At 25.1% G+C, this 15,164-nt stretch overlaps 1 protein-coding gene across 2 annotated transcripts in view; it reads right to left on the reverse strand.

Moving 5' to 3' along the window:
* LOC129609527 (hemicentin-1) overlaps window positions 1–15,164 on the reverse strand; it is a 226,023-nt gene that overhangs the window by 141,936 nt on the left and 68,923 nt on the right. For both annotated transcript variants that reach the window (XM_055521488.1, XM_055521487.1), the window contains exon 2: window positions 2,111–2,234. In XM_055521488.1, the coding sequence (XP_055377463.1) occupies window positions 2,111–2,234 (124 nt within the window). The remainder of the gene's footprint in view (window positions 1–2,110; window positions 2,235–15,164) is intronic.

Consider the following 15,164-nt stretch of genomic DNA (forward strand, 5'->3'; position numbering starts at 1 on the left):
TTTAAAACCCATGCTCAAATTTTACTAGAATAGCTGGACTATAAAAAGCACTTGCATATTGAATTTTACCCACAAGGAATCATATGGTTTATTCTTAAATGCGGATTTTATTTGAAGCAATTTTTAAAGAATTTTAATAAACTCTTTAAAACAAAAACAAAATTTAATAAAATACAAAATTTTACCAATCCTAATTTTCTTTTTTAGCACTTTTCCAAAAATTTTTTGAAAAAAGTGCTTATTAGTTTCACTCTGTCCGTCCGTCCGTCAGTCGACACTTTTTTTTTATAAAACTTTTACACCTTTGAAGATAGAAAGCTGAAATTTTGTACGTGCATAGATCTTTACTAGAAACGTATTTCCGTAGAACAAAATTTTTACCTATCTCCCCCCCTCTAGAAGTTATACCCCCCTAAAACCCTAAAAATGGCCTTTTTTAACTTTTTGTTGCAATGAAACCATAAGGTAAAAGGCTATAGTATACCTATCGCGGTATACTATAATCAAACTTTAAAAAAACAAAATGGTCGTTAAAATTTACCGTTATATAAAGTCCTTTTTTTCCAAATTTTTGATGTCGTTTTTCTTCTAGACCCCAGCTTGCAGAAGTTTAAAATTTTAGGAGCTTTTAGACATTAACAAATAGTTAATTTCGTTAGAAGAAAATTTTTTTCCATCTAGACCCCCCCTCAAGTTATCGCCCCTTGAAATTTGTAAAATTTTTTTTTTAACACCCTATATTTCCGAAACCGCAAGCTTTTTCAAATTTCTATAAACGCAAAAAGTTAACGGTAAATTCCATGAAATTAAAAAATATAATTATTTTTCTTAACTCACACAATTAACCCTTAAAATCGAGCATTGTGTTAACCCCTTTTTATATTAATTTTTGCTTTATTTCAGAGACTGCATATATGCATCATCCTAAATATATGCAATCCTAGCAATAGTTTTGTATATGAATGAAAATAATTTTAATAGTGTGATAGGTATACAAAGACTGTATTAAAAAGCAGAATTTTCACTTGTTGAACGGAAAAGTGCTACAATACAAACCATTGGTTTGACCCAACTTTATTCCTTTTCAACAAACTTCTCTAAATATACATTTTTGTTTCATTGTGGTTGTTATTGATAAGTAAAAATCAAATTGTCGAAATTGAATTTTGTAATTTTTCTGTCAATTATCTTCGAATTTTAATTTGAAAGTTGAATAAATTTAATTTCCCCTTTAGAATAAATTGAGTAGTTATGCTTATATTTTTATAAAATCAACCTTGTTTTCAATTCTGTTTTGTTGTTATTATTAGTTCTTTTTTTTTTTGGAATAAATAATATTGATGTTAAAAAAAATCAATTTAAAATTTTTGTAATTTAAAATTAAATTTGATTTAATGAAACTAATTTTGTTTAATAAATCTTCATTTCAAAACGACGTACCTTGGATTACCAATAAATATAAAATGGAAAATGGTATTTTTTTTTAATTAAAGTCCTAAAATATTTTTTTTTTTCAATTTATTTACAATAAAAATTTCTTGTTTTAATTAATTACTATGAAATCGTTGAATAAAGGAATAGAAATATTTTGTTTCTGATCGATTCTGATAGAATATTACTTAGGTATTTCGAAACTATAAAATTCTTTAACTTGATTTAGTTTTCGTAGCTGAATAAGTTTTTAATATTGTAACTTTTGTCAAACACAAAATCAACAACAGTATTGGTTTTGGATCATCCCAATTATAGTTTAAAGCAGTTGAGAATCCACAATAAATTATCTCCTTTTTCGATAGGACATCAAAAAAACGATAGAAAACAGAGAAAAAAATTCGATGCGTTATGTTATACAAAATAAATACCATGTTCAGATGCCGGAGAACCATAGAACGCAAATTTAGTTCTTACATAAATTGAACATTTGTATATCGTAGACATAATTTTTAAACAAATAATTATAGTTCAGTTTTTAAAATAAAACTGAAGTTCTAAGATTTCTCTATCTCTACTATTTAATATAAATATATTAACATGAAACAAAAAAAAAAAAACTTATGTACCCATTATTATTTCTTAATATTAATTTTTTTTAAATTATATTACAATTTACCTGTATATTGGAAGATTATTTTTATACCAAACAACCAAAAGTACTTGATCATTTGGTAAATTTGATGAAACATCACATTTTATTTGAGCTGAACCATTAACTAATACTAATAAAGTTTCACCCTCTGAAATAAAAGAAAAGTAAAAAAAAATTTAATTAAAATTTTTGCAAATATAATATTTGTTATAAAATTTTTAAGGTTTATTAATATTTAGTTCAGTAATAATTTATTTATTGCAATTATTAAGAGACAAAAATTTTAATAACACAGGTATTATTCCATACTGTCAAAAATAGAGTTTTAAAACTGGCTTTATGCAATATTGAAATTAAAAACTAAATACAATGAAAATTTTCAACGAAAAAAAATTTATACCATCTTTCTTTATATTTTCAGCATAACAATAAATTATCGTCAAAAATTTACAAAAAGCATCCTGAATTTTTTAATGAATGATTTATTTTGCGTTTTAAGAATCCGTTTTATATACAAATCGGAACGTGTAATATTGTAAAATATTTTTAAAATACAATACGGCAATACGAAATATCTTCAAAGTTTAATTTTTTTTTTTCAGGTCTTTATTGGGAATAAGCAAAATCGCCCAAATTATTACGAGCTCAAACTGCATATGTACAAACTCAAGATAAAATCTTTAGTAAAATTTAGCAAATTTGATCATGTACATAATATTCATACTGTTGAGTAGGTTACAGAAATCTCTCTTAATTTTATTGGAGAACTTTTTTGAAATATCTATGTTTTTGAAAATTTCTAAAAATCTGGCATATCCAAATTTAAAATTTATTTGTTTTGTAAGTTAATGAAGATCCTCTTTAATATTTTTTAAAATTCACCATAAAGAACGAAGCCTACAAGAAAAATTAATTGTGAAAACAAAAATTTTAAATATTGAGCATTAATTTTTTTCTTTAATGTGAGAAACCATGAAAATTGGTATTGGCAATACCTGCTATTGTTCTAGGTACGATAGGGTTATAATTGATAATAGAAGGACGTGAACAAAGTATTGTACTAACAAAGGTTTGTGAATAATTAGTTTGACGGTGTTGGATATGTCGTATTTGTAACCTAAGTTTTCGCTTTTCTTAATTATAATAATATTAATGGATTGCATAACTACATTATTACAGCAAAAAAAATGTAATTATATTTTTTAATGTCATGAAATTTACCGTTAGCTTTTTGCGTTTATAGAAATTTGAAAAAGCTTGCGGTTTCGGAAATATAAGGTGTCAAAAATTCAAATTTTACAAATTTCAAGAGGCGATAACTTGAGAGGGGGTGGAGATGGAAAACAATTTTTTTTAACGAAATGAACTACTTGTTAATGTCTAAAAGCCCCTAAAATTTCAAAGTTCTAGAATATAGGATCTAGAAGAAAAACGACATCAAAAATTTGGAAAAAAAGGACTTTAGATAACGGTAAATTTCAACGGCCATTTTGTTTTTCTAAAGTTTAACTATAGTATACTGCGCTAGGGGAAGCAAGCCGCTGCCTTTCTGCGTTTGCGAAATTTCAAAAATGCTTATGGTTTCATTGCAACAAATATTTAAAAAAGGCCACTTTTAGGGTTTTGGGGGGGTATAACTTCTAGAGGGGGGAGATAGGTGAAAATTTTGTTGTACAGAAGTAAGTTTCTGTCCACGGACGGACGGACGGACGGACGGACAGAGTGAAACTAATAAGCACTTTTTTTCAAAAATTTTTGGAACAGTGCTAAAAAAAGAGAGAAAATACAAAGAAAATTAACAGAAAATTTAATTTACTGAAATTTTTCTCTTACCCCTATCTAAGCCCCTCTCCTTTCACTTCCATTATTTTTACTATTCTTTATTCTTTTCTTTTATATTTTGGAAACACAATAGGTATAGATAAATATTTCTATATATCTATGTATACCTATTTGTACTTCTAAATCTGTAATGAACTTAATTTTAGTACAAAAATCTTTAATTTCCCTTGAAAGATTTTGAAACCAAAATCATAATAGAGAAAAGAAAAATCAGGGTCGTTCCCATTAGTGAAGAAAATTAACAAAAAAAAAACTATATCTAAAAAATATAAATAAGTATTGAAATAAAAATATCTAAAACAGCACATTTCTACTTAAGAAAATTAAAAACTTGAAAATTACGACAATAATTGTAAAAAATTCTAGTAATGCAAATATTTTTTTTTTATTCTTATGCAGCAAAAATAGTAACATATCTCCAGTTTCAGATTGAATAAAATGTGGAATTTAATTAATTAAAAAAGAGATGAGTAGAACTAATAATTAAGGGTAGCATACAGGGTTCTTAGATTCTAATAAAAAAAAATTTTTTATAAGGTTTCTATAATTATAAAATGAATTTCCTAAAAGAAAATTTTCTACTTTATTTTTCCTTAATTAATTTCTTTATTGTTCTCATAGTTTGTTCATTAAATATTTTTTCGATTCAGGTACAAATGTTATGGAATTAAAGTCAAAAAGACGATCATTATAAAATTCACATTAAATTCCAAAATTTCGGTATTCTTGCCGAAAAAAAAAAAAAAAAATTGTAAAACAAATAGAATTAACGTTTTCTCAAGGATTTATTTATTTATTAATTTTGATGTTTTTTTCTATGTAGACTCATTAGTCTTAACGTATACGTATAGTAACGAAAATAATACAAAACTGTTTGAAAGTTTCTTATTTTTCTTTAAATTATTTGTGTCTTTCTCTTTTCTACTACATAATATAACATTTTCTTGTTAAACAAAACCTCTTTACGATATAAATTTCAGGTATAATGAACACACGTGGAATATACATACTATATTAATGTATAGCTTTAACATTTTCGAATACTTAGATATTATAAACTTAGGTACATTGAAACTTTTCCATGAACTTCATTTCTAATAAATTTCATATACAATATTATGTATATACATACGTACATACATACATGTATATTAAACCAATATTCATATATGTATGTAGTTTATAAATTGTAAGCGTAATATACATTTCTTAGATTATTTAGAGTTTTATTGTTAAACCTATACATGCATATAATTCCAAAACATGTGTATAAGTATATGTACATATTATATAAATTAAAATATATAAGTGAACAAAAGAGATAAACTTTATCCACAAAAAAAAAGAATGTTTGTACTTTGTACTTTAATTTTGTAGACAAAACCTAGAAACATTATTAAAAACCATGGTTAATTATTAAAATCTACAAACAATTTTGGTATTCTTATAATACATTATTATAGCTAGATATAATTATAATCTCTGAAATATTAGTATAGTATGTACATATATAGATAAGTAAAATATAATAATAAAGTTTTGTAGTGTAAGTATTCTACATATACTTAATATACAAAAGTATGGAATACCTACATATGTAAGACGTATATTTGTAAGGGTTTATAGAAATTTTCTATGAAATTTATTATTATTTACGTATATAACAGTGCTGGCAAATTTTGTATCATTTTATTTTTGTGCCAGTTTTTTGATTCTTGCACCATGAGCAATTTTTATATGTCCTAATACGCTAGTTACTAATACGCTAACTACAAATGCCGTTTTGCTAAAGAAATTCAAAAAGACAAGGAAAATAGTTTGCCATATCATGTCACAACCTGGCAATTAGAATTTGTGGGACAATTCTGTAAAAACTACAACATTACATGCAATTTTTTGGTGAAATGAAAATAGGTTTAAAGTCATTTGGTTAAAAATAGTTGTCATTAATATATTGTTACTGGGTTTGCGAAAACTTCTGAATATTTTTACTTGTTAATTTATAATTTTTGTCCATAATCTCTGTTCCGGGAGAAATGGGATTCTCAAATACAACTATTATTTGAAATCTTTAACTTACATACCTTCAGATTGGCAAACGTACTAAATTTTAAAATTTCGATATTTTTTTTTTCTCAACAAACCAGATGAATTAATTTTTTGAACTCGAGAATTTTGTTAATCGATTTTTTTTTTTAATTTTATGCTTTAATTTATGTTAAGCTTTAAATTAAAATTTTTGAAAGTTAAGGAGGTCTTATTTAGAAGGCACTGTTTCTCTTCTTTATTACATTGTATCGAATTTTTTTTTTTTAAATAAAATTTCAAATTCATTCATTAATTGATGTTTTACTTATACATTTTAATATTTAGAATTACTTGATTGCTGCAGAATACAGCAAAAAAGAAATGCAGATACCATTTTTTGTCTCTGGTACCATGATTTTGGGTCCAATGTACAATTTTTTGAAAATCAATTTATTGCAGCCCTGATATATAAGTTATGCATATTATTTTTGTGTTCAAAGAAATGAAAGCATTCAGAATAATTATATATTACAATATGATCTTAAATTAAAGAAGAAGAAAAGGGATACAAGAATAGAACAGAAAATAAATAAATTCCTTTATTCAAAAAATAGTTATTCTGCCAGAAAATCCTTTACATTTTGTCTACTGATTTTAGTTTTTCTATATTCTTAAACTTTTCTTAAAGTTTTCCAATCAATCTAAATTTCAGGTAAACTTATCTCTTAACAAAAATAAGTTGTCATCGTATACATACGAAATTTTTTATTGTTATTTCCAACTTGTATTGATTAATTATATTGGTGAAACAACTTACAGTTTCAGAACTATTACACATATTTGAAGTTTGTGGCATAAATATTTAAAATTAAAAATATTTGTAGAAAGTTGTGAAATCAAAGAAAATTATTTGAGAAAATTAAAATTTTTAAATATTAATGGATTTGTTTTACTTTACAATGATTAGTGTAAGGTTTTGAGTTACCATTTTTCATTCACAATTTTTTATAAGACGCAAATTTTATAAAAGTTGTCCAGTTTTAATACGTTTCTAAAAATTATTTGGATAAATAAGTTTCAATCAATTTAATTTTGTCAGTTTACAAAATTTCAGCAGCCGCCAAGTTTGAAAAAGGGCAGTTTATGAGCGACTAGAAGACAATTTTTCGAACAGAAAACAAAATTTTAAAATTAAAGAGGTTATTTACTGATTCTAACGAACCAGAGAGGTCAGAACTGGTTTTTTGTATCATAGAACAAAAGTTTTTCACACTTTTTTCCCTCTGACTCCTTTAATATTTGCAAAATTTTAAAGTAAAATTCCCATTTCTTTGATACCATAAACTTCTCTCAAGTACATCTTTATACCATGAATAATTTAATAAACAATTTCAATATTCATGAAAGTATTTACTTTAAGCTCCTATAATTATAGCTTTTATAAAAATCATAAAATCCAAATTCATCTTTAAAAGTCTTGGAGTCACAAATCGCTTTATCAATGTTTTTTTAATTAATTTTCTAGATCGCCGTTTAGAAAACAAAAATGAGTCAACATATTATTTGACTTATATAGATTATATAACATAAAGGGTGTGAATTTTTAAGTCAAAGGCATTGATTAACGTAGGTCAAAAACAGTTAAGTCTGTGGTTCTATTAAATTTCCCCCTATATTCAATTAATTATTATGTGTGAAAGCGAAAAAATTTTTATTGAACAAAAATTTCGTACGGGGAAAAAAATTTAAATTTTTGTGTACGCAATTAAAATAAAGTTTACTCCTTTGATTTTCATAATCGCTTTAATTAAAGGTATTTAAGATACACAAACTGCTTACATATATATTTAAATTGTTTTATATAAATTGTAATTTAACATTTTGAGAAACCTGAATTTCACACACAATTATTTTTTTTTGCAAAGGTGTTCCAAAACCTAAATTTTTTCGTTTCCTTTCTACATTTTATTTCCATTTAACTGTTTCTTCAAATTAAATCGCGTTTGAGTTTCGTATTTGACAAAATTTAACCAATATAATATTTCCGATGAATAGTGGATGCACACACACACTTCTACTTATATTAATAATGCTTTTTATATTTTGAGTTCAAAAATTGTGACACCTTTTACAATAAATACTGTTATTAATAGTACTAAAAACAGTTCAAAATGCAAAAAGTGGGAATTAGAGCGCGGATTTTTTTGTATTTTGGAAATGACATACATAATGAGTTGGTTACGCAAATTTATTTTCAAAAAGATAGTTCAAAAACTTTAATTATTATTTTAGCATATTATGCATTCTATCTGTATAGGTATAAGCTTTTGTACGAATGCGTGTAAATTTCCATAAACAATATTATTCCTATATGCCATATGTAATATGAGCGTTTTACATAATCTGTAGGTAGGCACTTTTATAATTTTATTTTAATTTTCTAAATTTTCTTCATCATCCCAATTTACATGATTCCCTTTCATTCATTTTACATATTACTACGTACACATGTGCGTATATGATTCAGGAACAGAAAATTCGCACAGCTCTCTTTTACATATTTTTAAAGCAATTAAGTTTTAAAATATCCGGCATTTTCATTTTTTAGTGGTATAATAGCCTTTATTTAACAAAGTAAAAAAAATTTCATGTTATTTTTCTATGCCTTGTACTCAAAACTGAAATAAAATGTAGAATAACAAAAAGTTGAAAAATTTTTTTATACCTCTTATGTTATATTACTGTTCCCATAGCATATTTTTCCATTCCCTTAGGTAGGTACATAAAGCTGCAAAATATTTCTTAGTTGTCATGTACATTATTTGCAATACCTATAAGTATGTGTATTGCGTGTAGATATTTTCAATACTATTTCAAGATAGTCTACGATATAATTATTATAGTATTGCATTTAGCATAAGTGAAAATTTAATGTACTAGCACCTAAAATTTGAAATGAATTGTGGTGCAAGTTGAAATAATATTTAAGAAACAGTTTCTGTTAAGTTGTATATAATTTTATAAAGTGATTTCTTAGACACCTTGTCAAATTTTAGGTACAATTAAAAGCCAAAGCGTCAGACGACAAAAGGAGTATTTTAAGTATAATTTTTGACAATTTTAGTAAAATGCCATTTCTAATAATATTTTAAATTTTTCTGGCTGTGTTACTGGGAATATATATATATTTATCTTAAAAAAGCTTAATTTATTAAGAGTCATTGCTAAAAGAACTTCCTGAGGGTAATTAATTTAAGCACTACTGGTTCTAAAGGAAGTTCTGATAACATTGTATCAGAAAAGGGGAAAATTAAAATCGACGAAAAATTCAAATTTGACAAATCTGACAATATGTAACAAAGAGAACGAAAGAACTGCTACGTACTGATTTTTAAATTAAAATTTTTAGTTAAGTTTATGAAAAAGCTTATAAATTACAAAAATAATTTTCTTCCAAAACTACAATAAAATTTTAAATAATTTTTTTCGTTTTTCCAATATTTATAGGAATTTTACAACAGATCTCGTATTTCGTGTGTTTATAAGAACTTAAATTACTTAATGGAGTGTCAAGCTTCAGGGCTAGATGTTAAAATATTGTTTTCAAATAATAAACATCACGCATATTTAATCGTTCAACTAATTGAAATAAATTTTAGAAAATAAATTGATGTTAAGAAGAACAAAATTTTTGGAGCAATGGAATTTGAAAATTTAAAACCAAACATACATAAACATACAAACATACATATATGAGTATAATGAGGTATATTTAGATTTGTAAGGACGTTTTAACTACGTAAAAACAAAATAACGTTTATTAAAAATTTTTTTATTGTGACTACTAATTACAATATTTCAAAATGTTTGGTTCAAAATTAACATATTATCGGCTTAGGAATAAGGAATTTATTATTATGTACACCTTTTATACGCATATCTATACATAATGATATGGGAGCATGTAACTTCAAACACCTGCTCATGTTATACAAGTAGGATTTGTGTGCCTATATATACAAGTATGCAAAATATTTGTGTGCCTATATGCATACACATTTGCTATGATTACATAGAAATATGTATTAAGACTATATAAACTTAGTCATTCCTTCATAAAGATGTACATATCCCCTTTTTGTTTCTGTGCATGTGTGTACATTGCGTATATATGTATAAAATATGAGTATATACTAAGTAAAAAAAAAAAATTAGAATAAAAATAAAATTTGATAGCGAAATATTTTTAAAGGAAACAATTCATATTTTAATTACATATTCTTTTAATTAAAAATGTGGGGAAAAAAATACATACACATATAAATTTGGGACGTGTGTATGTAATTATGAAATAAAATTAATTAATTGGAAAACTGGTGCTTTTCATGTGAAATCGTTTGGAAAACGTGATAATTTTTTTAAGATTTTAATTTTACTCTTTTTTTTTTTTTTTACTTTTTCTCCTTTGATTTTTTGATTTGCTTTCTTTTTTAAAAAGTTGGAGCATAATAATGATATCTTTGAATTATTATTACAATTTACCAACTTGAGGGCGTTTAAAATGGTGAAAACTGAAATATCGTGAAGAATGGAGTCTGAACCCCTTTTTTAAAATAAAATTCAACTGATTTTTTTTGTTTTAACTCAGGAATAAACCTGTAGCCATTAACAAATTTAAACATCTTTAGCTACCTACTAACATTATAATATTATATAAAACCCTTAATTTTATGCGAAATTCTTTCAATTGTGTTTTTTGTTATAATTTTTGTTTTTTAATTTAGGGAAGAAATCAAAATTATTTTAAATTTTTTTTTTTTTGTTCTTAGCACTTTTACAAAAGTTCTTATTCTTATTAGTCCGTTTCAATTCGTTCGTGGACATATTTACAAAACTCTTACAACCCTTTAAGACAGAAAGCTGAAACTTTATAAGCAGATTTTTACTAGGATGTTTATTTGTAAGAAACCATAAACATTTGTTATGGGCTAGGTATAAACACGTCACATTTTTTTTTCATTCGAAAAACTAAATTACCTTTATTGGAAAAAAAAATTTAACTTCAAGATCAAAGAAATTTTTCACTACATGCATATAAGTTTTAACTTTACATAAATTGCTCTATTCTAGGTAGCAATAACTCATTTTAAAATTCCCATCCCTAATAAATATTTCAATAATACAACTTAAAACAGTGGTCAGATTTTATACCTCTTTTTCTATAAGAATTACTTTTTTTGCTTTAACATAATAATTTTGTATGCGTGCATATAACCTATGTATATGTATACACATTGTTATTCACAAACATACCTATTCATAGCAGAAAAAAATAAGTACAGTCGTACATCGCATGATTTGCATGTTTACGCATAAATATACTTGTACCTTATTGGTATTTGTAATTTTTTTTCTTGTTCTTTTTCGTTCTATTCTCTTCTCATACGCATAATGCAAATTGTTGTTGTAGTTTTTTTCATTTCAATTTGAAATATTCTAATTGTTTGCTAACCCTTATATGGTATACACTATTCTAATGCGAATTATAGGTGTGTGCATGACCATGTTGGTGTTATATAGGAACAAATTGTATTAAATATTAGGTAGAATCCTGTTTAGGGTTAAATGTCATATCATGCAAATTTTTTTTGTGTTATGGTCTGATTTATTGTTGTTGGTTTATTTCTATTAGGAATTTTTTTTTCTTCGGAATCGAAATTTCCAGTAAAATATCATACGATCTTACCGTTAGGAATTTTGGAGTTTTTATGTATGTATGAGTAGTGGAATTTTTTCTTCTTTTCTTGATGTTGAGTTTAGTTTGAAAAAATAAGGCAGTAAATTTTTGGTAGTGTGAAAAGATAGAGCTCGAGAAAGTAAGAAAATTAGCGAACAAAAATTGACTAAATCAATTTAAATTTTTTTTTAAAAACCAAAAGAAAGATGAAATCAAATTAAGGAATAGTAGTAAAATGCATTGAAAAAAAAAAAGAGCAAAAATATGTTTCGATACAGGATAAAATTAAAGAAAAAAATATTTCTAAATTAAAATTTACGTGTAATGATGTAAACTTGAAAGTAAAACACATAAATAATTAAATAAATAAAGTGGCTTTAATATTAAATGAGCAGAACCAAAATATTAAAAATATAAATTACCTATTTTTATCATAACAACTTTAAAATTTAAAAATTTAAAAAAAAAAAAAAAAAAATATAAATATCAAATTATAAAAAAATTATAAATATTAAATTATATAAAAATTTCCTTTTATTTAAACTAACTATTTCAGAACTATTAATTTACTATAAATTTTTTTTTATATATTATATAATTAATGTTTTTTAAGTTAAAAATTTTTTTTATTTAAAATATAAATTTTGTTAAATTAAATTCTTGTAAACCTTAGCATTCAGTAATTTGCAAATATTTACAAGAATATAAACCATGAGTTTATTTGAAAATGAAATCAAAAAGAAAAAGAAATAAAAGAGAAAAAAAAAAAAAACTACTTAAAAGTAAATATAATTGAAAAAGAAAAGAATTAATTGATATTGTATTGAATTTAAATTTTGAATAATAAGTAAATAACTTGAAAAGAAGAAAATAATATGGAAGGAACCCCCTGAGCATGGAGTCCCGAGGAACGAGTCGCGACAACTGTAAGTACTGGGCCCAGTCCTTCGTTTTTTTTTTATTTAGATTAAGTTGATTTTTTTTGTAACCTAGAGAAAAAAAAAAAAAATATAGAATACATAATTTAGAAGGTTTAACATGTTATTTGAATAACATATAGCTTTATAAAGAAATATTTCAACTATATAAGAAAAACTTGAATTATGCATGAAAAATCTTATAAAATTTGAAGACATATTTTAATAATTAGAAATATACATAATACGAAAAAATAAAAAAAAAAAATTTTAATTGTAATTTAATTTTATATTTTACAATGTCACAACAATGTTTTAAATTTTAAATTATTCAGATACAAAAAAAAGTTTAAAACGAAATAAATTTCAATATTAAGATTTTTCCTGTAACAAAAAAAAAAAAAAAAAAAAAAATGTAAAAATTAACAAATGCTAAGAGAAATTTGTAAAATAGCAGCGCAAAATTTTTTTTATTAACGATAGTTTTTTTTTTCAAAAATTACGATGCAATTTTTGACATGAGTTCTATGTAAAAAGGTTCAGAAATAAGTATTTCTATATTCTTAATTATTATATCTACTTTTTTTTATTAAAAACCAAAAGCGGTACCACACACAAAAAAAAATATGTAGAAATATGTAAATTAAATTAAATAAATTTAAATTTGTATGAAAAACAAAAAAAAAGGAAAAGAAAAAAAAAAATACAAGAGAAACAGAAGATAGGATAAGAATTTGAATTTATATTACTTAGTTTTTTTTTCTTTCCATAAATTGAATTTAAATTGAATTGAACTTCAATAAATGTGTATGGGTATTCAAAAGTGTTTTCTTTTCTTGATCATATAAATCACTATGGAATTTGGAAATTGTATATAATTTTTAGCACGATGATGATGGAGTAGTAATTCCTTCTCATTTGGGGTGTTCATAATTTGAGGGTTTTTCGAGCAAAGTTTGGGAGTCTCAATAACATCTGAGACTCATGGAAGGGTAGGGCTCGGGACAGTGGTGATTCGTCACCCTGTCAGCACAGTGGTGTACAGTGTGGTGCACCCTATCACAACGCTTCACGTTCTGGTTCACTACAAGGTGTGCCAGTTTAATCCAACCCCACTATTTTTTCGCAATCGCATTAATTTTTGTTGTATTTTTTTTTACGTGTGCATAATTTTTTTTTCTGTTTATGCTACGTAGCCATTGGTGGTAACCGGCTATTTCTATTTAACCCACCCCAGGCTGAAGCTCCGGGACACAGCCAGATGCACACTGGAGTAGCTGGTGGCCGATGCCCCAACCAGTGGCGGATGACATGCTTTGCCAGGTCGTCCCCTCAACATCAACTACAATGGTTTCATAACACATTCCCCAAATTTTAACATCGCAGAAAAGTGGTTCCCAACTGCTGCACTGCGTTAATGATTAATTAAAAAGCAAAATGGCTGTTCATATTAATTGCTATCAAAAAAAAATTTTTTTTAACTCCATCCCTCTCAAGTTCGAAATTCGTAAAACTTTGAAATTTCGTCAACTTAATTTTCTGATTCCAAATCTATTCTAATCAATTCTGATTACAAATTTCTGTAATTTCAAAAAGTGTTATTTTTCAATGTCATCAAAAAATGTTTATTTTTTATTAACACCTACAATAAAACCCCTAAATTCGAGCATTATGTTGAAGCCTCTTTATTTTTTTTTTGCTCATCCTAGTTGTATGTAATTTTTTAGAAGTTTTGGTTTATGAATAAAAAAAATTTTAATTTGAGTTATTTAACAAGAAATTTTAATTTGACTAATTTAACAGTCATCTGCTGAAGTGAAAAGTGGTATTTTACAAACAATTGGTTTGACAGAACTTTATTGTTTTCTTGATGTTTCCAATATTTTGTTCCTAATCTAGAGCATACTAAGAGAAAATTTTTTATTGTGCTCCCATGAATTGAAATAACGGAAATAAAAATGACAATATGTTCAAATAAAAAACTGAATTTACCATAAAACTTGATAATTGCTCTAAAGTTATGGTTTAGAAAAAATTATCATAAATGCAACATAAACTGTAGGCCGAATAAAAATAATTTTTATTTTTTCATAGAATTTTTTAAAATAAAACAAGATCCTTTATCGAACCAAAACGAAAACCAATCATTACAATTTTTCAAATCAATGCTGTTATTATTTAGGATTCTAATATCAAAGGACTCGTAATGTTCTTGAAACTTTTGCGTACCAGATTACATTTTATATGTTAATTTTTAATGAAAATTTAAATTTTTTTAAATTAATTTTAAATTTTTCAAATTTAATTCAAGTGTAGGCGCTTGAAATTAATCAATATAAAGTCATGAGTTTCCCTATTAACCAGTTTTGGAATGATGTGGTATAATAGTACTTTTAATTATAATTTCTATACTGATCAGTGTATTGCAGTCAGCTTGGATCGCTCAAAAAAGAATATCTCATTCAAGGTATAAAAGGTCTATTCAAATTACTATTTCATTCTTCAACTTGGTGAAATTTCATATTATTGATTTTGATATGTAGATTTGTGGATG

This window comes from Condylostylus longicornis, unplaced genomic scaffold, assembly GCF_029603195.1.
Source record: "Condylostylus longicornis isolate FDR11 unplaced genomic scaffold, ASM2960319v2 ptg000040l, whole genome shotgun sequence".
Lineage (NCBI taxonomy): Eukaryota > Metazoa > Arthropoda > Insecta > Diptera > Dolichopodidae > Condylostylus > Condylostylus longicornis.